This window comes from Chlorocebus sabaeus, chromosome 14, assembly GCF_047675955.1.
Source record: "Chlorocebus sabaeus isolate Y175 chromosome 14, mChlSab1.0.hap1, whole genome shotgun sequence".
NCBI lineage: Eukaryota > Metazoa > Chordata > Mammalia > Primates > Cercopithecidae > Chlorocebus > Chlorocebus sabaeus.
In genome coordinates this window covers 27,238,233-27,264,740 of record NC_132917.1, presented here as the reverse complement: position 1 = coordinate 27,264,740, position 26,508 = coordinate 27,238,233, and the positions used below count along the sequence as shown (strand labels likewise).

The 26,508-nt window shown below is 42.4% G+C and overlaps 1 protein-coding gene across 1 annotated transcript in view; it reads right to left on the bottom strand.

Annotated features, from left to right (window-relative positions):
* Positions 1-184: 184 nt before the first annotated feature.
* Positions 185-26,508, bottom strand: part of SPATA31H1 (SPATA31 subfamily H member 1) — a 41,406-nt gene continuing 15,082 nt past the window's right edge. The window contains exons 2-5 of the mRNA XM_073022883.1: positions 18,544-18,622; positions 17,863-17,917; positions 17,577-17,672; positions 185-17,223 (exon numbers count right to left, since the gene is read on the bottom strand). Of these exons, the coding sequence (XP_072878984.1) occupies positions 381-17,223; positions 17,577-17,672; positions 17,863-17,917; positions 18,544-18,622 (17,073 nt within the window). The 3' untranslated portion in view covers positions 185-380. The remainder of the gene's footprint in view (positions 17,224-17,576; positions 17,673-17,862; positions 17,918-18,543; positions 18,623-26,508) is intronic.

Sequence of the window (26,508 nt, the reverse complement as noted above, 5' to 3'; positions counted from 1 at the left end):
GGGATTGCGACGCGGGACCCGGGAACTTATGGGTGGGATCTGGAGCGAAGGGGCGGAGCTTGGAGCCTCGACCGGGCCTCAAAACCCCTGGCTCTCATTCCGAACCTTTGCATAACTCTTCGTGTCCTTCCAGCCTGCCTTCCCCACCCACCCGCCCAGTGGTCTCAGTCCAGATGCACAGGGAGATCATGTACTGCCCCTTTATTGATCTTAGAGAAATTACAGACCCATTCTCACACGCCTTCCCCCGGTAGAGAGACATGGAAGCCTTTCCACGCCGAGGGCGCAGGAATTGGAGGCAGTGGCTGAGCAGGAAAGAAGCCTGGAAAGAGCAGCACGATGAAGACTTAGGACAGTGAATAATAGGGGCGGGCTTCGCCTCATCGAGTAGCTTCAGGCCTCCACACTTGTCCTGCTTTGGGATTTTTATGTGTGGTGCTGAGGAGACTTGTCTGATTCTTGAAATCTCTAGACAAACTATGGCTGGGCCTCTCCCCAGGGGAACTGTACTTGAGTCCCTCCTTAAGGGGACTGCGTCGGCTCCTCTCAGAGGGACTGCGATGGTTCCTCCCAGAGGGCCTCCCTGGCCTCATCTCAGAGGGACTGTGACGGGTTCTCTCACAGGAACTGCGATGGCTCCTCTCAGAGGGCCTCCCTTGCCTCATCCCAGAGGGATTGCAATGGCTCCTCTCAGAGGGACTGTGACAGGTTTTCCCAGAGGAACTGTGTCCTCTCCTCTCAGAGGGACTGCAACGGCTTCTTTCCAAGGGACTGAGGTGGCTCTTCTCTGAGGGACTTTGACTTCTCTCCGAAATCCTACAATGGCTCCTCTCAAAGGACCTGTGAGATCTCCTCTCAGAGGGACTGCGATGGCTCCTCTCCGAGAGACTGCGATGGCTCCTCTCAGAGAGACTGTGATGGCTCCTCTCCAAGGGACTGTGATGGCTTCTCTCAGAGGGACTGCGATGTCTTCTCTCAGAGGGAATGCGATGTCTTCTCTCATAGGGACTGTGATGTCTTCTCTCAGAGGGACTGTGATGGCTTCTCTCTGAGGGACTGCAATGTCTCCTCTGAGAGGGACTGCGATAGCTCCTCTGAGAGGGTCTGCGATGTCTTCTCTCAGAGGGACTGCTACGGCTTCTCTCAGAGGGACTGCTACGGCTTCTTTCTGAGGGACTATGATACCTTCTCTGAGAGGGACTGCGATGGCTCCTCTGAGAGGGACTGCGATGTCTTCTCTCAGAGGGACTGTGATGTCTTCTCTCAGAGGGACTGATATGGCTCCTCTGAGAGGGACTGCGATGTCTTCTCTCAGAGGGACTGTGATGTCTTCTCTCAGAGGGACTGCGATGTCTTCTCTCAGAGGGACTGCTACGGCTTCTTTCTGAGGGACTATGATACCTTCTCTGAGAGGGACCACGATGATTCCTCTGAGAGGGACTGCGATGGCTTCTCTCAGAGGGACTGTGATGTCTTCTCTCAGAGGGACTGCGATGGCTCCTCTGAGAGGGACTGCGATGGCCCCTCTGAGAGGGACTGCGATGGCTTCTCTCAGAGGGACTGTGATGTCTTCTCTCAGAGGGACTGCGATGGCTCCTCTGAGAGGGACTGCGATGGCCCCTCTGAGAGGGACTGCGATGGCTTCTCTCAGAGGGACTGTGATGTCTTCTCTCAGAGGGACTGCGATGGCCCCTCTGAGAGGGACTGCGATGGCCCCTCTGAGAGGGACTGCGATGGCTCCTCTGAGAGGGACTGCGAGGGCCCCTTTCAGAGAGACTGTGACAGCTCCTCTCGGAGGGACTGCAGTGATTCCTCCGAGGGAGACTGCGACGGCTTCTCTCAGAGGGACTGGAATGGTTTTTCTGAGAGGGACTACGGTGGCTCCTCTGAGAGGGACTGTGATGTCTTCTCTCCGAGGGACTGCGTTGGCTTCTCTCAGAGGGACTGCGATGGTTTCTCCAAGAGGGGTTATGACGGGTTCTCTCGGAAGGACTGCGTGGGGTTCTCTCCTTATAGAAGCTAGGGTGGTTGTGCTCCTTGTGTGTGAGTTTCTCTTTAAGGTGTCGGTGCCAGGTTCTCTTCACAGGGGAACCAGGTAGGATTCTTCCTCGGGCCTGAACTCTGGTTCCTGGTGTGGACAAGTTCTTAGACTCCTGGCTGGAGGTTTCATTTCTATAGAAGTTTTTCTTTGATCTGCTACTACTGTCCTTTTGAACACTTCCCAGAGGCTGCCCCATCGAGGCAGTTTGGAAAGCAGTACCACTTTGGGAATCTGTAGGCTTGGGCATTCTAAGAGGTCTGGGTTGGAAAGAGTGAGCTCTTCTTGGCTGTTGAGCTGATCTGCACTGGCCCGTTCCTCCCCACAATATGTCCTCCTGCTTAATGGTTGAGCCTGCTGGTGTTAGCTTGTCAGCCGACCTCTTCTCTCTTTTGATACTGCTTGGTAAGCAATAGTCCCTGGTGTTTTGTTTTGGATAATAGTTTTTGTTTGCCCACAAATTGTCTGGCCTTGTCCTGTCCCCAGGCTTCCGCCCAACAAAAGCTATAACTCTGTGTGCTGTTTGGAATGCCCGCTTTAGGCTCTGAAAAAGCAGTTGCATGAACTTGGGCTGGAAAGGTTTCTTAGGTTGTCTTTTTAAAGAGGCAGTACTTGTCTGAGTTGCTCCAATCCTCTTCCTTCTTAAATGGGCTGGTAATTCCCTAGAGGGACTCTCTATTGTGGTTCTGCTGTTTTTGTAGAACTTTCTGTGTTTTCTAAGTCCCTTGGTGATTCTCTTCGTTGGATATTTTGAATCAGAGGTCTTTTTGGTTCTCACTTTAGTCCGTTTTTCATTCTGAGTGCTTTCAGAGTCACTCTCTGGTAGGTTGTGAACTTGAGTGAATTCATAGTGCCCAGGTGCTCTAATTTTTGTCTTTTCTGCTAGGTCAGGGCTGCTGCGTTGTCCTCGCCTGATGTAGAATTGTACAGGAGCAGGGGACTGGGAAGGCCCAGACTGCAAATCTATTGTGGAAGTAGGACTCTTGGAAGCTTGAGTATAGATTTTAGCTTTCCTTCGTGATGGTGATATAGGGCTTCTCCATATGATGGGTCTATCTCTTTCATGATACTTTGAGATTTGGGGTCTTTTCCCAATTCGCAGCCTAAAGCCAAGATGCAACCGAATCTCACCATGGCCTTCAGGAGTGCGTACAAGATGGAGCTGTGGATAGATAAGAAGATAAGGCCCCGAAGTGGTCTGTAATTTATGATGGCAGTTAAGTCCTGAACATCGGCCACACTGTAGGCAGATAGGGTATTTTAGGACTAGACCTGAAGCTAGAGGTGGAGGCACATCGGGGGGTATTTGACTCCTTAAGAGTTTTGCTGCTATTTTTAGCTGCAGATCTTGTAGCAGCTGGAACTGTTCTGAGAAGTCAGTCTTAGCCTGGGAAAGATAATTTGGCTTGAGGGAGTGTTGGGACTCAGAAATCCTTGTCCGGGAATCACTCTGTGAGTCCTCACTTTCTTCCATTGGAACAAGATCTTCTCTATCATAAAATATGCTGAGGGAAGACTCTGACTTTACCAGGACAGGAAGCTGGCCCCCTGCACATGAGACAGGCATATGCTGAATGACTTCTTGGGATATACCACTGAACCTTGAATTTGTCTTTTTTATTCCCACTCTAGTCCCAGAATATTGCTGTATTATGGAAGATGTGGAGCCACGTGTCCATATCCTTAAGGCCATTCTTTTCTTATGACCATGATAAAAAGTATGTCTCTGAATGTAGTTTTTGACCACGGAAGGCTGAGAAATAGTAACTGGACCCTTCTCTGGCAGGCTCTGAGAAGCTTCCATCAGTTCAGCTGGAATCCCAAATAAATTCTGAATAGATTTACAGGTATCTGCAGTGGCTCTTTCTGCTAAAGATGTTTGAGAACAAAGTTTCCTTTCCATAGTGGTCCCTAAAATATTACCCAGCATTAGCATAGCAGAGAGATATTTTCTTGGTAGTCGCTGCCTCCAGGCATGACTCTCCCAGACATTGTGTTGTCTACCCAGGAAAGACTTGATGAGACCTTTTTGAACCCCTGATTCTGCCCGGAATGTCCTAGATAGTGATCTCCAGCTTTGTAGTAGATGTCTCTGAAGTGAGTTCTCTAGCTCCTCCATTTGCTTCCTCTTAGTTGTCTCTTTAGATATGACATCCACTCCTGGAATCTCAGGACATGGGTTTTCCACAGTGTTAGCTGTCTTATCAGAGCTTTGATTACGAAGGGCCAAGGGAAGAATTAAAGATTGTATCATAGTAGGGTCTATATAGGTCTCTTCAGGCTGCAAAATATCTGTCCCAGGGTTTTTTATATCCAAAGCTCTGTATACTTCCTGTATCCCAGAATCCCAAAGTCCTCCTAATTCAGATGCTGTTCTGACAGAGCTTGAAATGAGTGTGGTTGAAGAGCTTTGTAGGAACCTAGAGAAGTCAGTCCCTACTTGTAACTCTTCTGATGTTAACTTCTCACAGTCCCTATTCTGACACACCTGTCCTAGATTCAAATCCTTAGTTTCCATAACTTTAGGAGGCTCCGTTTTTATCACTGTAGATTTCACAGCCTGAAGCCCTTGTTTATGAGTCAATATCGTATGTTTCTCAAATGGAGATGTTTGCGGTGAGGTTAATTCTTCAGATTTCACTTGAATACATGGCCTTGGAGTTAATTCTGCAGATACTATCAGTTCTTGAAGATGTGGCTTTGGAAGTAAATCCACACAATTTATTGCTTCAATTCCTGATTCTAGGGCTACTCCTATTGGTTCTACAACCTGAGGAATTGGTCCTGGTGCTAATTCCTCAGATTTTACGATTTGAAGGGATGGCCCTGGGATTAGCATAGTTTTTACAATTTGAAACCCTGTCAACTCCATTGTTTCCAAAATCTGGTGTTTTGGCTTTATGATTAATTTCGTAGATTTCGCATCTTGCAAACATGGCCCTGAGTGGTGCTCTGAAGGTCTCACATGTTGCAGTTTTGGAGTCAACTCAATATATTCTACCATTTGAGGGGTTGGCCTTGGTATTGTCACAGACTTTACAATTTGAAATGGTGGTCCAGGGGTCACTTTCACAGATTGAACAACTTTTGGGACATCTACGAGGATTACCTCTTCAGACTGAGCAACGTGAAGCTGTGTCCTTGCAGATTCTGTGACTTGATCTAGTGGCTCTGGACTAATCCTCATAAATTCTACAATTCTACCCAGTGGTCCTGGGGTTGTCCTTGGAGATTTCATACTTTGATTCTTTGACTTTGTTAGCCCCATTGATACCTCCCTGTGCTGCCGTGCCTCAGAGGTGAGCTCTACAGATTCTTCATGTCCTATAACTTGACTTGTTTGCTTCAGGGGCACCTCTAAAGATTCCTCCCTTTGTAGCCATTGCTTACAGGTCAGATTTACAGATTCTGGGACTTGATGTCCTAACCCTAATATTATCCCTGGAGATACCACATGATGCTGTGGTTTGGGGGTTAATTGCAAAGTTTTCTCTACCTGCACTCCTGACTCAGAAGTCAACTCCACAGATTCAGGAACTCGATGTCCTAACCCAGGTATCATCCCTGAAGCAGAATCTGGGACGTGATGTAATGACTTTGGAATCAATACCACAGATTCTTCCCTTTGCAGTCTTTTCTCAGAGATCGCCTCCACACATTCTAAGTTTTGAGTACAGAGCCTTGGGGATCTCTCTGCAAATCCAGTGGCTTGACTTGTTGGCTTTGGGGTCATTCCAAAGAATTCATTTGCATGTATCCTTGCCTCAGTGGTCAACCTCATAGCTTCTGTAAAGTAATGCTTGAGTTCCGGAGTAATCCCTTCATACTCCACAGTTTGCTGCAGTGGCTTCATATATAACTCCCCCAAATCCTTGACTTGGGCCCGTGGCCGAGAGAGCAATTCCATAGTTTCTAGGATTTGGTAGCTTTTCTCTGGAGTTAATCCTAAGAATTTTGAGCCTTGATCCCTTACCATTGGAGTCAGATCAACAAATTTTGGTACCTGAAGATCTGGCTGCAGCAGCATCCCTAAGGATTCAATGGCTCTACCTGTTATCTTTGGGGTCAACCCCACAGATTTCTCTACAGTATCTATGCCTTTATGTGCCAATCCTTGCACTATTTCTGAAGATTCTGTGGCATGATAAATTGGTATTGAAATCAAATTTGCAGATTTAGGGACTTGATACATTGGCTGTGGAATCATCTCTGCATATTTTGTAAACTGATGCCCTGGTCTAGGGATTATTTCAGAGGATTCCATGATTTGATAATTTGTTTTTGGAGTTTGCTCCCCATATTTCACTCTTTGAAGCAGTGACCCTGGTGCTAATTCCACAGATTTTATAGCTTCCTGCAGAGACACTGAAGATAATTTAACATGTTTTATGCTTTGCGACTTTGGCTCTAGAGTAAACTCCAAAGATTTCACACCTTGTTGCTGTGATTCTGGAGACAAATTTGAAAATCTGACACTAGTCAACAGTGGTCCTGATGGGAACTTCCTAGTTGACTCTGGTGCCAACATCATTGATTCATCATCTTGCCATCCTGAAGTCAACTCTTGATAATTTATACCTTGCTGTTGGGCCCCTGGTGTCAGTTCCATAGGTTTTACATCTTGAGAACATGGCTCTGATGCAAAGGCCGCAGATTTAACACATTTTGACCCAAAGCATGATGTCAACCCTGAAGAATTTACACTTTGAGGTTGTGGCCATAGAGTTGACTTCACAGATTTCACATCTTGAGAACATAGCTGTGGTACAAATACCACAGATCTCATACTATGCTGCCTGAGGTGTGAATGCAACTCCTCAGAATTCATACCTTGGGGATACTGTTCTGGTTTTAACTCCACAGATGTCACTTTTTGAAAACATGGCTCTAATGTAAATACCTCATATTTTATGTCCGGCAGCTCAGAGGCTGAAATCATTTTTGCAGAATTTGCATCATAAAGCAATGGCTGTTTGTTTATCTCCACGGATTTTACATCGTTAAGCAGTGGCTCTGGTAAAAATACCACGGATTTCATACCATTTTTCTGAGGACCCAAAGTGAACACAGGTTGTACAACTTGCTGTGAGCCAAGGTGCTTCTCCAAAAATTGGACTTCTTGAAACTTAGTTCCTGGAGTTAACTCAGAAGATTTCTTACCTTGCAAGTGTGGTCCAGGATTGAACAGAATAGATTTTGTACTTTGAGATTCTGACCCAGGGTTCAGTTCAGAGGGTTTCATGCTTTGTATCTGTGGCCCTGGATTAAAGTTGATAGAATTTATGCATTGAAATTTTGACTCTGAATTCAACTCAGAAGAATTCATACCTTGCAGCTGTGCGCCAGAGTTGAACTCTTTTGGTGTTATATCTTGGAATTTTGTCCCTGGAGTCAGTTCATATTTTATATCTTGTAAATGTTGCACAGAGTTGAACACAACAGATTTTATACCTTGAAGCTCTGGCCCTGGATGCAACTCAGAAGATTTCATAACTTGAAATTTTGTCCCTGATTTTACACCTTGCAAGTGTGGCTCAAGTTTGCTCTCTGTAGAATTTATACATTGTAATTTTAGCCCTGGATTCAACTCAGAAGAATTCACATACTGCACCTGTGGCCCAGGGTTACATTCCATAGGTGCTGCACATAGAAACTTTGACCCTGGAGTCAATTCAGATTTTAAACCTTGCAAATGTGGTATAGGGTTGAATATCATAGGTGTCTCACTTTGAATTTCTGTCCTTGGGTTCAATTCAGAACAATTCATACCTTGAAGTTTTGAAACTGGAGTTAATTCAGGCGATTTCATACCTTGTAAATATGGCTCTGGGTTGCACCCAATAGAATTTACACGCTGGGCTTGTGACTGTGGAATGAATGCAGAATTCACACCTTGCAAATGTAGCCCTGGGCTACACCCAGTAGGATTTACACACGGAAGTGGTGGCTCTGGAATGGATGCAGAAGAATTCATGCCTCGCAAATTTGACCCAGGGTTGCACCCACTAGAATTTACACACTGAAGTTTGGGACCTAGAATGGATGCAGAATAATTCACACTTTGTGGATGTGGCCCAGAATTATACTCAATAGAATTTACACACTGAAGTGGTGGCTCAGGAATAGATGCAGAAGAATTCACACCTTGCAAATTTGGCCCAGGGATGCACCCATTAGAACTTATACACTGAAGTTTAGGTGCTAGAATGGATGCAGAATTTACACCTTGCAAAGGTAGCCCAGGGTTGCACCCAGTAGAATTTACACACTGAAGTGGTGGCTCTGGAATGGATACAGAAGAATTCACATCTTGCAAACATGGTCCAAGGCAGAACCCCTTAGATTTTATACCTTGAAGCTCAGGCCCAGGAGTCAACTTGGCACATTTTAATCCTTGCAATTGTGGTCCAGGGTTGAAATCTAAAGATTGTGTACCTTGAAGCCTTGTTCCTAGGCACAACTCAGAAGATTTCACACTCTGCAACTGTTGCTGAAGATTGAGTTTCATAGATTTTACATCTTGAAGCTTTGTCCCCGTGCATAATTCTGAAGATTTTCTATGTTGCAGATGTGACTCAGGATTGAACACCATAAAGTTTACACTTTGAAGGTCTGGCCATGGATTCAATTTATGAGATTTTTCATCTTGCTGCTGCTTTTCAGCATTGAACTCAGAAGGTGCCACACTATGAATCTTTGATTCCAAGGCCAACTTAGAGAGTTTTGCAACCTGCAATTCTGGGTCATGGTTGCCCTCTGTAGAGTTCACTGTCTGAAGCTTTATCAACCCAGATTTCATATCTTCCAACTTTGCCCCAGGATTGAATTCTACAGATTTCACACCTTGAAGGTGTATCCCTGGTGTCAACATAGATAATTTTCTATCTTGTAACTGTGAAGTTGAGTTTAACCCCAAAGATGTTGTATCCTGTACCTTTGTACCTAGAGTCAATTCAGAAGATTTCACATCTTGCCGCATTGGCCTAGGCATGAGCACAGATTTCACTTTTTGAAGATTTGTCACTGGGATCACTTCAGAAGATTTTATACCTTGCAAGTGTGATCCAGAACTGAACTCCATAGATTTTACATCTTGAAGCTCTGTCCCCATGATTGAGTTAGAATATTTTGTATCTTGCCACTGTGGGCCTGAGTTGAACTCCACAGATTCCCCACCTTGAAGTTTTGTCTCTGGTGTTAACTCAGAAGATGTCACACCTTGTAACTTTGGACCATGGTGGAATTCTACAGATTTTACATCTTGATGGTTTGTTCCCTGAATCAACTCAGAAGATTTTTCACTTTGTATCTGTTGTCCAGAATTGAAATCCATTGATTTCATACTTTGAAGCCTTGTCCCTGAGGTTAACTCAGAAGATTTTATACCTTGAAAGTGTTGTCCAGAACTGAACTTCACAGATTTTACATCTTGAAGCTTTATACCCATGATCAGATCAGAAGATGTTATATCTTGTAACTGTGGGCCTGATTCCAGCTCTACAGATTTCACACCTGGAAACTTCCTCCCCAGGGTCAAATCAGATTTCTCACTTTGTAACTTTGGACTATGTTTGAATTCTACCGATTTCACACCCTGAAGCTTTTCCCCTGGAATCACTTCAGAAGATTTCACACTCTGTAAGTGTGGTGCAGAACTGCGATCCATAGATTTAATGTCTTGAAGCTCTATACCCATGATCAACCTAGAAGATTTCAAATCTTGCAACCATGGGCCTGAGTTGCATTCCATTAATTTCATTTCTTGAAGCTTTGTCTTCAGTATAGACTCAGAAGATTTCACTCCTTGCAACTGTGGCCCAGGTTTGAAGTCTGTAGATTTGACACCCTGAATCTTGGTCTTTGTGGTCAAATCAGAATATGGGATATCTTTCAATTGTGAACTGGGGTTTAACTCTATAAACTTCATGTCTTGGGACTTTGTCTTAGGGTTCAACTTAGAAGATTTGACACATTGCCATTGTGGCCCAGAGTTGAACTCCTCAGATTTCATACCTGGAAGCTTTGTCTGATGAGCCAATTCAGATGATTTCATGCTTTTCAAGTGTAGTAAGAAGTTCGGCGCTATAGTTTTATCACTTTGTAATTGTAGCTCTTGGCTTAATACTCCAGATTTCACCCCTGAAAACTGTGGCTCTTGTGTAAACACTGGAGACTTCACATCTTGCAGCTGTGTTCCTGGGTATGCCTCCATGGGTTTCACTTTGTGCAACTGTGGTCTTGGGGTCAACTCAGAAGATTTCACATCTTGTGAATGAAGCCCAGGTTTGAATGCCACAGATTTAATATCACACAGCTTTGATGTTGAAATCGGGCCACATGATTTCACACTTCTCAACTGTAGCCCAGATTTCAAATCAATAGGTTCAAGCCCTGGCAACTGATGTTCCTGGAGTGATGTCAAAGGTTGTATACTTTGGAGCTTTTGCCTTGGAATTGACTCAGATGACCTCACATCTCTTAATTGTATTGAAGGTTTCAATTCTACAGTTGTGACAACTCGAGATTGTGAACCACATTTTAGCACAGATTTCACACCTTGGAACTCAGGTCCTGGTATCCACTGCAGAGAGCTCATACTTCCAAGCTGTGAGTCTTGGTTTAACTCCACATCTTTTACACCTTGAAGCTGTGGCTCTGAGGTTGACACCAGAATTTTCCCTTTCTGCAACTGTGGTCCTTGGGACATCTTAGGAGTTTTCACACATTGCAACTGTGGCCCAAAGCTAAAATCCACAGATTTTGCATCTTGAAGTTTTGGTCCTAGAGTCAGTTCAGATGATTTTACACTTCCCAACTCTGTGGAGGATTTTAACTGTGCAGGCTTGACACCTCGAGACTGTGAACCAAGATTCAACCCTACAGTTTTTACACCTTGGAACTCAGGTCCTGATATCCACTGCACAGATTTTGCACTTCCAAGCTTTGAGTCTTGGTTTAACTCCACAGTTTTCACACCTTGAAAATATGGCTGTGAGGTCGATGCTGGAATTTTCTCTTTTTGCAGCCGTGGTCCTTGGGACAACTCAGGAGCTTTCACAAAGTGCAACTGTGACCCAAGGTTAAACTCCATAGATGTTGTACTTTGAAGTTTTGGCCCTAGAGTCAGTTGAGATGACTTTACACCTCCTGACTCTATGGAAGATTTCAACTCTCCAGGTTTGACACCTTGAGATTGTGAACCAAGATTTAACCCTATAGTTTTTACACCTTGGAACTCAGGTCCTGGTATCCACTGCACAGATTTCACACTTCCAAGCTGTGAGTCTTGGTTTAGCTCCACAGTTTTCACACCTTGAAGTTGTGGCTCTGAGGTTGATGCCAGCATTTTCCCTTTTTGCAGCTGTGGTCCTGAAGACAACTCAGAGGTTTTTACACACTGCAACTGTGGCCCACGGTTAAACTCCATAGGTTTTGCACCTTGAAGTTTTGGCTCTAGAACCAATTTAGATGCTATCATATCTCCCAACTGTATGGAAAGTTTCAATTCTGTGGGTTTGACACTTCGAGATTGTGACCCAAGATTTAACCCTACAGGTTTTAGACCTTGGAACTCAGGTCTCGTTATCCACTGAACAGATTTCATTCTTCCAAGCTCTAGGTCTTTGTTTAATTCCAGAATTTTCACACTTTGAATCTGTGGCTCTACAGTTGAGCCCAAGGGTTTCACTTGGTGCAACTGTGGTCCTGGGGTCAACTTGGGATATTTCATACTTTGCAACTGTGGTTCATGTTTAAATTCTTTAGTTTTTACATCTTGCATATTTGATTCTGGAGTCAATTCAGATGATTTTACACCTTTCGACTGTAGGTCAGACTTGAGGTCTACAGATTTTATACCTTCAGATTTTGGCTCTGGAATTAACTCCGAAGACATTACACCTTCTGACTCAGACCCTTTCTTTACTTGCTCAAAATTCACACATTGCTGCTCCTGTGAGTTTACAGATACCTGACCATCCTGTTCAGGCTCAAGGGTTAAATCCACAGGTGCCATCCCTTGAAACTGTTGCTTTAGCACTGAATCCACAGAATTTACTTCTTCAAACTCTTCTCCTCTGGTTACATTCACAAATTTTACTACCTGCCTCTTTTGCCATGGGGTCAACTTTACAGATTTTACACATTGCAGATGTGGATCTTGAGTCTCCTTTATAGATTTTAAACTTCGAAGCTTTAAACATGGAGTAATCTTCCCAAATTTCATGTGGGACTGCATTTGTGGGACTGAAGTCAGTTCTTCAGGTTTCATGCTTTGTAGCTGAGGCCCTTGAAGCATCTCCGTAGATTTAACCCCTTGAAGCAATGGCCCTGGTGCAAAAGCCATAGACTTCTCACCTTGCATCTTTAGCCCTAGTTTTAATTTTCCAGTTTTCATATCTTGCAGCTGTGTACCTAGGATCAAATCCTCAGTTTTTACATCTTGAATTCTTGAACATGGAGTCAACTCCACAGATTTTACACCTTGAAGCTCGGAATCAGGGGTGAATTCCACAGATTTGACATCTTCTGTCTGTGACCCTAAGGTTATCGCCACAGATTTCCCACCTTCCAGCTGTGGACTTGGAATTATCTCCATAGATTTCGTGCTTTCCAGGCATAGTCCTGGAGTTAAGGTGACAGATTGCATATCTTCCAATCCTGAGGTCAGCAACTCAGATTGAAGCTTTGAGCCTGGGGTTACTTCCTCAAGTTTTACACCTCCTGCCTGTGGCTCTGGGGTTAACGTCATATATTTGACATCTTCCAATTCTGGCTCTGATGTTAACTGCATAGTTTTCACATCTCCCAAATGTGGCCCTGGGATTAATTCTGCAGATTTTATATCTTCTAGTAGTGGCTCTGGGGTTAGCTTTTCAGATCTGAAACCTTGAAGTTTTAAGATTGGGCTCCACTCCACAGCATTTACGTCTTGTAACTGTGGTCTTTGCATCAATTCAGAAGATTTCATGCTTTGTAACTGTGGTTGTCTGGTCAACTCAGAATAATTTACACTGGGCAACTGTGGCCCAGGAGTCCACTCCACGGATTCTGCATCTGGCATTTGTGGCTCTGAGACTAATTTATAGGAAACTTCAGCTTCAAGGCTTGGTTCTTGGTTGCCTGCTACATATTTTACACCTTGAAACAGTGGCTCTGGTACTAACAACTCAGGCTTAACCCCTTCCCCCTCTGGCCCTGGAGCCATTGCCACAGGTGGTACACCTTGCATCTTTGGCCCTGGGGTCATCTCTAAAAATTTTACACGTTGTAGCTGTGGCCCTGAGTTTAAGTCTAAAGATTTCACACCTTGAGGTTGAGTTCCTGGTACTATATCAAAAAATTTGACATCTTGTAGCTGCAGCTCTGGGTTAAGCTCTACCTGTTTCATACTTTGAGTTCCTGGAAATATCTTTGCTAATTTGGAATCTTGCAGCCCTAACTCTGGAACCACCTCTACAGAATTCACACTATGAAACATTGATCCTGGGGTTTGATCCCCAAATTTGACACCTTGCAGCTTTGGCCTTGAAGTCAATTCAGAAAATTTGATATCTTGCTGCCATGGCCCCAGGTTTACTTCCTCAGATTTTACACTTTGAAATGGTAGTTCTGAGGTCAATTTCACAGATTTCATGCTGTGAAACTGTGATCCTTCAGTAGACAGAACAGATTTCATATCTTCAATGTGTGGCCCTTGGCTTGACTGCAAAGATGACTCTGGTACAAAACCTAGAGACTTTGTATCTTCGAGCTGAGCTCCTGGTATCAACTGCATATGTTTGAAACCTTGATGCTTTGGCTCTGTGATCAAATCAGAAAATTTGACATCTTGCAAGCATAGTCCTGGGCTTAGTTCCACAAATTTCACATCTTGAGGTTGTGATTCTGGAGTCAGCTGAACAAATTTGACACTTTGATGTGTTGGCTCTTGGGTAAAATCTGACAATTTGATGTCCTGAACTGGGGAATCTGAGGTCAATTCATCAGATTTCACACCATAATGTGGGAGTTGTGAGATTAAATCTACAGGTTTTTCGCCTTGAAGAAGTGGTCCTGGAAATACCTTTGAAAATCTGACACTTGGCAACTGTGGCCCTGGGGTCAATCCAGAAGATTTGACACTTGGCTGAGATGGGCCTAGATTTAAATCCACAGATTTTACACCTTGGAGCTCTTCCATCTTAGTCAAATCCTCCAGTGGCATACTTTGTAGCAGTAGCTCTGGCATCATCTCCTCAGATTCTACCACTCCTGTAGTTGACTGTTGGATTAGATTCACATATTTCATATCTTGCAACTGTGACTCTAGATCCAGCTGCTTAGACTTTTCTCCCTGGAGCCGTGGCCCTGGGGTCAGGTCCATAACATGTGGTTTTGGTTCTGTAATTAAATTTTTAGATCCTATCACTGATGGAGATGACTCACTGGTTAACTCCATAGATTCCAAATTTTGCAGTAGTGGCTCTGATTTCTCATATTGCATGCCTGGTCCTAGAGTCAACTCCAAAAATCCTGTTTCTGCATGTGGTGGTACTGGGATGACCCCCTGGGTCTTATCAACTTGAGGCAATGCCAACCCCACAGTTTCTTTATATTCTGACATGGGGGGTATCTCTGACAATTCAGTAACTTCTGAACATGGCCCTAGATTGCAGTGAACAAACTTCATATCATGGGGCTGTGGCTCTGTGGTCAACACCTCTGATTTCACACTTTGCATTTCTGATCCTGGTATCAAATCCAGAGATTCTTTTGTTGTGTGTTGTGATACTGGCGTTTCTTTTCCAAGTTGGTGCATCATCTTAAGAGTGTCTTGGAATGACATTGAGCTCATCTCCACAGATTCTGAAGTTTGGCTTAGTGGCCCTGGGGTAGTTCCTAAAGATGGTTGTGTCAACCCAATACATTTTTCTACTTGGTGACAGGTGTCAGAGGTTAACTTTGCTTCTTTTCCTTGATATCCTGGTTCTGAGATCATCTCTAAAGATTCTGAGGCTTGATGCCATGGGGTCAATCTTTCAGGCTCTGTGGCTTCACTGGGGCTCATCTCTGCAGCTTTTACTTCCTTAAATTGTGTCCCTTTGGTAAATTCCCCATATTTCATCCCTTGCACCTGTGTCTCAGGAATTAACCTCCGACATTCTACCATTTGAGGAGTTTTCACATCTTCAAGCAATAGTACTGGGGCTACCTTCTCAGATGTGACATCTTGTAACCATGGCTTTGGGGCCAACTCTGCAGATTTTGTATCTTCTGTTGATGGTCTTAGGGCCAACTCCACAGTGTTTATATCTTGAAACTCTGGTGGTAGGACCAAATGAACAGATCTCCTACCTTGCAACTGTGAACTTGGGGTCAAGCCCCCAGATTCTATAACATGTGGCTGTGCTGGTGGAATTATCCCCCTGAAATCCATGGCTTGTAATAGTGCCACTGGAATTACTTTCGCATAACCCATGACTTGATATAATGGTGCTGAGATCATGTCCAATGATTTTGTGTCTTGACGTATTAGCCCTGGAGTAGTAGCCTTTCCTTGTTCCATGACTTGACTTTGTGACCCTGAGGTCATGCCCACTGATTCCATGACTTTATGCTGTGGTCCTGGCATCATTTCCACAGTTTCCATAACTGTATGTTGTGGCCTTAGATTCATCTTTTCTGGTTTTGTGGCTTGATGGTTCAACAATGTGTTCATCTTCACTGACTCTATGACTTGATATTGTGGTGTTGGAGTCGTTCCCACTGATTCTGTATGTGGATGTGATTTGTTAATCATCCCCATAGAATCCATAACTTGAAGCAGTGCTACAGGAGTTACTTTCTTATTATCTGTGACTTGATTCAGTAATCTTGTGGCCATCCTCTCTGATTCCGTAACTTGGTGCTGAGACCTTGGGGCTGCCTCCATTGACTGAATGACTTGATTTGGTGGTTTCGGGGTTATGCTCACTGTTTCCATGGTTTCCGTTGGTTTCACAACTTGACTTGGCAGCTGTGGGAACAAACCTGCAAATTCTGAATGTGATTCTGGGATCATCCCCATTGAATCCATGACCTGAAGTAATGCCAATGGAGTTAACTTTATGCTGTCTTTGACTTGATATGATAGCCTTGGGGTCAACTCCACATTAGTCACTTGTGTCTTGTGCTGCTGTATCCTTTTTTCTGGAAAATCTATGACCCTCTTCTCTATACTAAGCTCTAGCACGTGTTTTCGATCATTCTTCAGTAAAGGAGTTTCCTCTTGAATTACATTAACTTCTAAACTTCTTGGAGGTAGAGTGCCTACTGATGTAACTAAAGGCTTGGATCCAAGGATTTGGGGGCCATCCCCAGGTTGGAACTGCTTATCTGAGATAAGTGACTGTGAAAGTTTTGTTTCTGTGCTATTTGATCCAGATCCCACTCCAGCATTCACATGGAGCTGAAATGGTGGAAGGTCTGAGGATTTGTTGTTGATATTTTGCTCAGTGTTTTGATGAATGGGCATAGATAACTGAGGTTGGGGTTTTTCTGATTCAGCAACTCCTCCTTGTACTTCAGTTATATAATTCAGCATTGCCCATGATTTCCTCAAAGGTAAAGGTGCTGTTTGTTGCTGCAACGCAAAAACCTTCCGAGACATATGTCCTTCTAGCTCCCTTCTAACTGAAGGAGAGAGCTTGAATGTAGCCCACCTTGGAGGTCGTGGTCTCTTCTTGGAAAGAGAATTTGGCTCATGATCTGATGTCAAATGACTCTTGCTCATTCTCTCATCATTTTTTTTCCTTTTTTGTTTGCAGATATTTAGGGGTTCAGAAATAGAGCTGATAAAAGAGTTCTGAGGTTGTAAGGGTGAAAGATCTGCCAAATTCTGAAAAAGTTTTGATTTCTGGGGCTCTGAGAGCCGAAAAGGAGGCAGGGTTTTGCCTCGGTTCCTGAACACAGATGATTGCTTTTTGTTGGAAATAGGTAAACTATGGCTCCGGAATTCCCAAGTTGTTCCTTCAGAAAAGACAGGAAGATGAGACAGACTGGAGTCATTGCATGATGAACTAAAGGAGATGCTGTGGTCAGTAGAATGTTTTGCTTTCTTATAGTCACAACAGCATAGAACAGTCTTCTGAGCCACAAGAACAGAGGTGGTAGAGGAAGAAATCACATCCTGTGATTCAGGCAAATCCTGTTCCATAAGCCTTGATCTAAGAAATAAAGAGAAATGTTTCAGTTTGCATTGAAATAGGAAAAGGAAAAAAAGTGGCCATTTCAAATGCAAAATATTTTTGGCCTGAAGGAGAATTTGGAAAAAAAAAAAAAAGTTTATTTTCCCAACATCAATTACTTATAGAAAACATTCCTCCACCAGGACAAAGGGAAGAAACTGTTCCCATTCCACCCAGAAATGATCCTTCGACCAGTTTGAACCCAGGACTTCCCTCACAGACAAAACGAACTCTCACTTCTCCCTCTTTCCCTCCCTCCTTCATTCCCTTCCTTCCTTCTTTTTAAAACCTCTACCACCTTCAATCCCTACCCAGAAACTACATTGCCTGACCTTGTGCTTTCTAGGTATCGGAAGATCTGTTGAAGACTCCGCTCCATTGACCAGAGTATATATTCCTGGGTCCAGCCCACAGGGAGTTCTGAAACACTGGATGCAACAGTGTATGTCAATGTAACTGAAGTTTCATTAAAGTACCAGTAAGGAAAACAATAAGAGAGATTTAACTTAGAAAGGAGAACGCTATCACAGTGAAGGAAGTAAAACAGAGTCCAGGTACTTTACTTCTAACTTTCACAAAGTTTATCAGTAGAATAGGCTGAAGAAAGGCTTTACTCACCCTGTCAGGTTAGCTTCAGTGCAAGCCATCCTGAGGTTTTCTTCCCACTGTGGATCTGGGAGAAGAGGTGAAGAATCTATCAGCATCATGACTATTGATTATTGTGATCATTTCGTCCAACCCCCTCTTTTTGCAAACAAGGAAATGAAGATGAAGTTATGCCCAAGATCATAAAGCTAATTAGTCATAGATCTCAGACTTAACCCATCTCAAGATTTTTCAAAAAGCTATACTATGCTGCCTTCATCATACAGTAGATGTAAGCTATATACATTGGGAAGAATATGAATAATCAGAGTAATAAGCAGTGAGAGTAGGGGAAACAGAGGTCATGATACATATCTTTTCCTCCAAAGGAGTCTATCCAGGATCTATGGTAGGGGGAAAAAGATAGGGAAACTTCCCACACCAAACTCTTAGTAGTTACCCTTTGTCCATTCTAAATCTCACCAAGTTTCCTTCCCAATACCTTGGACTTTGCACAAAAGGAGCTGAGGGAAGGAAGCATGAGGAAAGAAACCATGGAAAGAATTATGGAGCCATATACACATATCTTTAGACATGGAGATGCTAGAAAGAAGAGGCATACTTCTTCCATTTACATCCTCTTTTTCAACCTCCCTCCACCTGCTATTTAAGGCTAGAGTCATAAGGCAGACCCACAATTGGTCTGTTATTAACTTTGAGCTGAAGAGTAAAGGATAGGGTGTCTCTGACCTGTTAACTTCTGGATCTTTTTCAATCTATGCTGCTTTGAAGTCTAGAGAAGCACAAAAAGAAAAAAGAAAGTCAGATTATGTTCTAGGTTAGAGACTTTATTGACAGCACTTGTCACCTTTTAGATATCAGATATTGATACATCTCATGCATCAGATATTGATACATCTCATGTATCAGATATTGATACAGTTGGTATCCATAACCACATGTAAATGCTGTAACAAACATATAAATATCAGGGAATATAGAGGACAGTGATTAACTTTCTAAGAGAGAAGGGAAGAATTATTCAAGAAATTGCATTTGTACTGGAGTTTAAAGAATCAGCACAAGACTTTTAGGCAAAGAAAGAGTATTTCAGGCAAGTGGGAACATCACTGAGATCAGCATGTCATGATTGTCAGGTGCACTTTTGCTAAGTAGTGGGAGATGCTAGGCTGACAAGGTAGATGGAAGTCAGGTTATGCCTAATGGTAGAATTTTAATTTTATTCTGTAGTCAGAAAACTCCTGGGAGTTTTTCAAAGTGCTCCAGGTCATTTTAAAGGCAGTAATGACATTTGTTACCATTTCAAATAAAACAATTTTTTTTTTTTTTTTTTGAGATGGAGTTTCACTCTGTCGTCCAGGCTGGAGTGCAGTGGCGCCATCTCGGCTCACTGCAACCTCCACCTCCTGGGTTCAAGTGATGCTCCTGCCTCAGCCTCCCTAGTAGCTGAGCCACCATGCCCAACTAATTCTTGTAATTTTAGTAGAGACGGGGTTTTGCCACGTTGGCCAGGCTGGTCTCAAACTCCTGACCTCAGGTGATCCACCCAACCTTGGCTTCCCAAAGTGCTAGAGTTACAGGTGTGAGCCACCACGCCCAGCCCAGCATCCTTTTAAATGCTGAATTAAGCTCCTCAAAAAAGAGTAAGGGAAATCCTTACAGGCCAAAATTAAGGAGAAAACTGAAAAATATAAGCAGAAAATTATCTGATACTTCAACACCCTATATCATTTGTAGCGTCAGTCAGAAGGGATTTGGGTTAACAACAAGGTAGGAGCAAAAGACAAGACCCATGTGAAGTGTGTATTTGGAATGGAGACCCTGGGAAAAAGCCAGAATTCTCAAAAGTGCCACATGTTTAGTGGAAAAGTGGCTAGGAAAAAAATCTGCCCACTACAAGAAAATTTGTACTCTAGGTAGGGGGGGAAAAAAAAAACCAAAAAACACCTCTGAGAATTTTAACCATGAGTCTATCCTCATACTGGCTTGGAGTTCTAATTTATACCCACTGTGTAGCCAGGAACCCTCAAATTGAAAATAAAAGTGGAGCGATCCTGGGCTGATAATGCTTTAGGGCAAAAGATGAAAGTAAATGTAAATCTCCTTGGAAATTAAAAAGAAGTAGAAGTGTTCAGGTGCAGTGGCTAGTGCCTGTAATCCCAGCACTTTGGGAGGCTAGGCAGGAGGATCACTTGTGCCCAGGAGTTTGAGACCAGCCTGGACAACATAGTGAGACCCTGTCTCTACAAAAAAATATATATATATATTAAAAAATTAGCTTGGGCGGCCAGGCATGGTGGCTCATGCCTGTACTCCTAGCACTTTGGGAGGCCGAGGCAGACAGATCACTTGGGGTTGGGAGTTTGAGACCAGCCTGGCCAACATGGTGAAACTCCATCTCTACTAAAAATACAAAAAATTAGCCAGGCATGGTGGTGTGCACCTGTAATCCCAGCTACTTAGGAGGCTGAGGCAGGAGAATCATTTCAACCCAGGAGGTGGAGGTTGCAGTGAGCTGAGATCATGCCACTGAACTCCAGCCTGGGAAAACAGAGCAAGACTCAGTCTCAAAAAAAAAAAAAAAAAAAAAAAAATTAGCTGGGTGTGGTGGTGTGTGCCTGTGGTCCCAGATGTTTGGGTGGCTGAGGTAGGAGGATCTCTTGAGCCCAGGAGGTCAAGGCTGCAGTGAGCTGTGATCCTGCCACTGCACTCTCCAGCCTGGGTGATACAGCAAGACCCTGTCTAAAAAAAAAAAAGAAAAGAAAAGAAAAAAAGAAGTAGAAGAGGAAGAAGAAAACAGTTTAAATAACTACACATTAATGAATGTGAAAACGCTGATAAAATAGTTAAATTCCTAGAAAAAAATATAAGACACCAAAACTGGCCAAAAAGAAATAGATCATTTGAGTAGACCAGTAAGTATGAAAGCAATTGAAATGATAATCAGACATTCTACATCAGACATAATAAAATAATTCATCAAGGTTTCTGAATACCAGAACAATTTACAAATATCAGTAGCATTTCTCCACTACAGTAAAAACTATAAAAATATAATTTAATAAAAGATATTCTTCACAATAGCAATAAAATGATAAAAGTATAAAGGTATTAAATAAACTAAGAATACAAAAGACTTCCATGTAGAAAACTATAAAATTCTAATAAAAGACATAGAAGATGATCTGAATAAATGCAGAGATAGTCCAAGTTCTTGGTTGGAATAACTTGAAATTACGAAGATGTCAGTACTCCCCAAATTAATTTTTTTTTTTTTTTTTGAGATGGAGTCTCGCTGTGTTGCCCAGGCTGAAGTGCAGTGGCATGATCTCGGCTCACTGCAACCTCCACCTCCCAGGTTCAAGCAATTCTCCTGCCTCAGCCTCCTGAGTAGCTGGGACTACACGTGCGCACCACCAGGCCCAGCTAATTTTTATATTTTTAGTAGAGATGGGGTTTCACCATGCTGGCCAGGCTGGTCTCGAACTCAAACTCCTGACCTCGTGATCCACCCGCCTCGGCCTCCCAAAGTGCTAGGATTACAGGCGTGAGCCACCGCACCCAGCCAAATTAAATTTTATATATATATATATAATTACATATATGTGTCTATATATAGACACAGACATATGTGTGTGTGTGTCTGTACACAGACACGCTTTTTTTTTTTTACTTTTTTTTTTTTTTTCAAGACAGAGTCTCACTGTATTGCCTAGGCTGGAGTGCAGTGGCATGATCATGGCTCACCACAGCCTCAACATCCTGGGCTCAAGTAATTCTCAGCCTCCCAAGTAGCTGGGACTACAGGTGCAATACCCCATACCTGGTTAATTTTTTTATTTTTTGTAGAGATGGGGTCTCATTATGTTGCCCAGGCTTAAATTATATTTTAATGCATTCCCAATTCATATTTCATTTGAAATGTTTCAAGAACTTGTTAAATACTCTGAAATTAATATGACAAATAAAGGTCTACTGATAGCTAAATCAACCTTAAAAAGAAAAGCAAAGGAGGGACTTGCTGTACCAAACATTAAGACACACTACAAAGTTGTAGGAAATAAAAACAGGAACAAATAGACGAATGGAACAGATAGAGAGCTCAGAGACAGGCATATGTATATATGGCCACTTATTATAATAAAGGGAGTTCCATAAATCAATGGGAAAATGATTGTTTAGCAAATGGTGATGGGAGTCGGGCACAGTGACTCACGCCTGTAATCCCAGCACTTTGGGAGGCCAAGGCGGGCAGATTGCTTGAGCTCAGGAGTTCGAGACCAGCCTGGGCAATGTAACGAAACCCCATCTCTAAAAAAATACAAAAAGTTAGCTGGGCGTGGTGGCACACGCCTGTGGTCCCAGCTATTCAGGAGGCTGAGGTAGGAAGATCACTTGAACCCAGGAGGTGGTTACAGTGAGCCGAGATCACACCATTGCACTCCAACTTGAGTGAAAGAGCGAAACCCTGTCTCAAAAAAAAAAAGAAAAAAAAGAAAAAATGGTTATGGGGAAACTGGCTCACTATAGAGAAAAATAAAATTGTATCACTTCCTAATACCACATATAGAGGTGGACTCCAAGTATATTAAAAATTAAAATGTGAAATGTAAGACTGGAACATAGAAAAAAGGTAGGAGAAACTCTTTGTGGCCTAGAGCAGAGAACTTCTTAAGGAAAACTTCAGAAAAATAAACCATAGGCGTAATTGCTAGGAGAGAAGATTTTAAATGTTTCCGCCACACACACAAAAAGGTAAGTGAGATGATGAATATGTTAATTCACTTGATTTAATCAACCTACAATGTAAACGTGCAACAAACCATCACATTATACACCATAAATATATACATTGGTATGCCTCAAATTAATTTTTTCTTTTGAGACAGAGTTTCCTTCTGTCACCCAGGCTGGAGTGCAGTAGCTCAAAGTTCATGGCAACCTCTGCCTCCTGGGCTCAAGCAATTCACACGCCTCAGCCTCCTGGGGAAGCTGGGATTGCAGGCATGCACCACCATGCCCTGCTCATTTTTATATTTTTTGTAGCGACAGGGTTTTATTATATTGGCCAGGCTGGTCTCAAACTCCTGACCTCAAGTGATCCACCCTTCTCGGTCTCCTGAAATGCATGAGCCACCATGCCTGGCCTCTCAAAAAAATTTTAATCCCGTAGAAGACTTACCCACATTCAAATGGAACCTCAAAATGACAAATCTACCACTCACTCCTAACCTCAGGTAACTGCAAAGAAAGTTGCCTCCACACTGAGAATTCCAGGGGTGGGGGTGAAGTCTCTGAGAAGTCCTAACCACAGGCTAACTTCTGTATATTTGGCAGCTCAAGTTCACATTATCTGGATTGTCCCAAAAAACCTTCAAGCCATGAATTTGAAGTGGTCCCGGACTGATGGTGCCAGAGTCAAAAGTAAATGAAATGCTCTTTGAGGAAAATCTTCATCCTAGGCTTCAAAATCCTCACAAATATCGTATTTTATTAAATTTAAGATGCTATTAATTATAAAATGTGCCATCAATTTATACGCTAGTAGAATGAAAAAAAATACACTGTCAATTAATTAAATACCATCAATTGTAAGACACACCCCAATTTCAGAAGTGTTAACTATTAAAAAATAAGCACAAGTGGAGAAACAAACCTGCAAAGATGTCAGGTATTGTGATTTTCAGAGGTAGATTAGAAAACACCTATGCATGTTGTATTTAAAGAAGTAAAATGCCAGGCACCGTGGCACACGCCTGTAATCCCAGCACTTTGGGAGGCTGAGGTGGGCAGATCATGAGGTCAAGAGATCAAGACCATCCTGGCCAACATGGTGAAACCCTGTCTCTACTAAAAATACGAAAATTAGCCAGGCGTGGTGGCATGTGCCTGTAGTCCCAGCTACTCGCGAGGCTGAGGCAGGAGAATTACTCGAACTCGGGAGACGGAGGGTGCAGTGAGCTGAGATCATACCACCGCACTCCAGCCTGGGCAACCAAGTGAGACTCCATCTCAAAAAAAAAAAAAAGAAAAAAAAAAAAAAAAAGAAAGAAAGAAAGAAAAAAGAAAAAAAAAAAGAAAGAAAATACAAGTATAAATAAATTTGTAAGAAACACAAACCCATAAACAGTGATCTAGCGGATTTGAAAACAGAATCAAATCTTCCTTCCAGAAATTAATAAGAATGCAAAGTACTGAAATGGATTGGCTTACTAGCATTGATAAAATATTTCTGAATAAAGAATGGATAAGTACATATATTTAAATCTGAGGAGTAACCACTAATAGAATAGAAACAGAGTTCATAACTTCCAAGCCAGTAGAAGGGGAAAAAATAGAAAGAAAAAAAGCACCAGTTTGGGATTTCAATTTATAGTAATGGTTTGAACCCTCCAAATGAAAACAATAAAAGTTGGACAAAATATGTTTTAAAATATCCATTTAAAGTCATTAGAGACCTATCAAGGGGTCAAAAACCAGAGGAGCCAAGATCCTAGAGAAAAAGGAAGTAGAGGGAAATAAGCCCAGCTAAACTGAAATTTCACAGTTTTATGGGAATACATGAACAAAAAGATGAGTTGAGAACCCCTAATATCTCAGACTTTCAGTTGGAATCCCCAAAGGGCTATACCTAGGAGTAAGAATCAACCTGAAATAAACCAGGCTCAAAAATGGAAGCTCACCCTCTGATAAATTCAATCCTTTATTGGATTGAGATGATCCCTAATCTAAATGACTAAAAAGTGAAAATAGCGCCCTCTGGAGGAAAGTAACTTTATCCAGAAGCTTGAATTTTCTCTTCAAAATTATATATAAAATCTCTGATATTAAATCAAAAATTGCCATGCTTACTAGAAGACAAGACCGACTGATTGAAGACTAAGAGATAAACATGGGGAATAAAAACAAATCCATAGGCAATCCAGATATTGAAGTAATAAAACATGGATTTTAAAATATATGTGCTTTATATATACAAGAAATTAGATGACAAGATGGACAATTTTGACCAAGAACTAAAAACTAAAAACTAAAAAAAAAAAAACTAATGGAAATTCTAGAACAGGAGAAATAAAGAACTCAGTGAGGGGTACAGATTAGACACAACTGAAATGTCTGAAGAAAATATTCATAATGAAGCATGGAAATAAAATAAATAAAAGAGCCAATAGACATATGGGACACAGTAATAGGAGTCCCAGAAGGACAGGGGAGACAGAATAGGAGTCCCAGACATAAATGCAAGCAGAAACAACATTTGAAAGTTAACAGTGCAGGGAGTATATGGTAACTCTCTGTACTTTCTGCTCAATTTTGCTGTGAACCTAAAAACTGCTTTAAAGTGTAGTCTTTTTTTTTTTTAAAGGGAATAGCTAAGAACTTTCCAAAATGCAAGCCTTAGATGCAAGAAGTGTTATGAAGCAGCATGAAGACAAAGAAAACCTAAACTTAAGTACACTACAGAATGCTGAATACCAACACAATAAATCTTTTTTTTTTTTTTTTTTTTTTTTTTTGGTGAGATGGAGTCTTGTCCAGCTTGTCACCACGCTGGAGTGCAGTGGCGCAATCTCGGCTCACCGCAACCTCCTCCTCCTCAGTTCAAGCACTTCTTCTGCCTCAGCTTCCCAAGTAGCTGGGGCTACAGGCACGTGCCACCACGCCCAGCTAATTTTTGTATTTTTAGTAGAGACGGTGTTTCACCATGTTGGCCAGGATGGTCTCGATCTCTTGACCTCATGATCCACTTGCCTCAGCTTCCCAAAGTGCTGGGATTACAGGCGTGAGCCATGGCACCCAGCCCTAACACAATGAGTCTTAATAGGCAAAAATAAAAGACGCATTATATTCAAAAGAGGAATAAGATGAATAGTTGATATCTTTTAGAAATATTGGAAGCCAGGAAACAATAGAATAAAGTCTTTTAATGTGCTAAAAGAAAATAAGTGCCTACCTAGATTTTTTTTCTTTTCCTTTTAAGACCAGGTCTCTCCGTTGCCCAAGCTGCAGTGCGGTGGCACAACCATAGCTCACTGTAACCTCAAACTCTTGGGCTCAAGCAATCATCGTGTCTCAGCCTCCTGAGTAGCTAGGACTACAGGTGCACACCACCACACCCAGCCATTTTTTTTTTTTTTTTTTTTTTCGAGTTTTGGAGAGACGGGATCTTACTGTGTTTCCCAGGCTGGTCTCAAACTGCTGGCCTCAAGTGATCCTCCTGTCTTGGCCTCTCAAAGTGCTGGGATTATAGGCATGAACCATAGCACATGGCTCTTAGACTTTTACACTTAATGAAACTACCCTTCAAAATTTAAAGTGAAATAGAGAAATTTTCAGTCAAAGAAAAACAAACTATTTGTAGTATGCCTAATTGGTCTGCCTAGGACTTTCAAAACAATGTTGAATAGAAGTAGTGAAAACAGGATTTATCCCAAGAATGCAAAGATTTTTCAACACAAGAAAATAAATCACTGTAATATACCACATTTACAACATAAAGAAGAAAAACTCACATGATCATATAAATTGATATAGAAAAAAGCATTTGACATAATCCTACAATGATTTATAATAAAAACACTCAACTAAATAGCAATAGAAGGAGACTTCCTTAGCATGATAAAGGACATTGCAATGGGCCCAATGTTTATGTCCCCC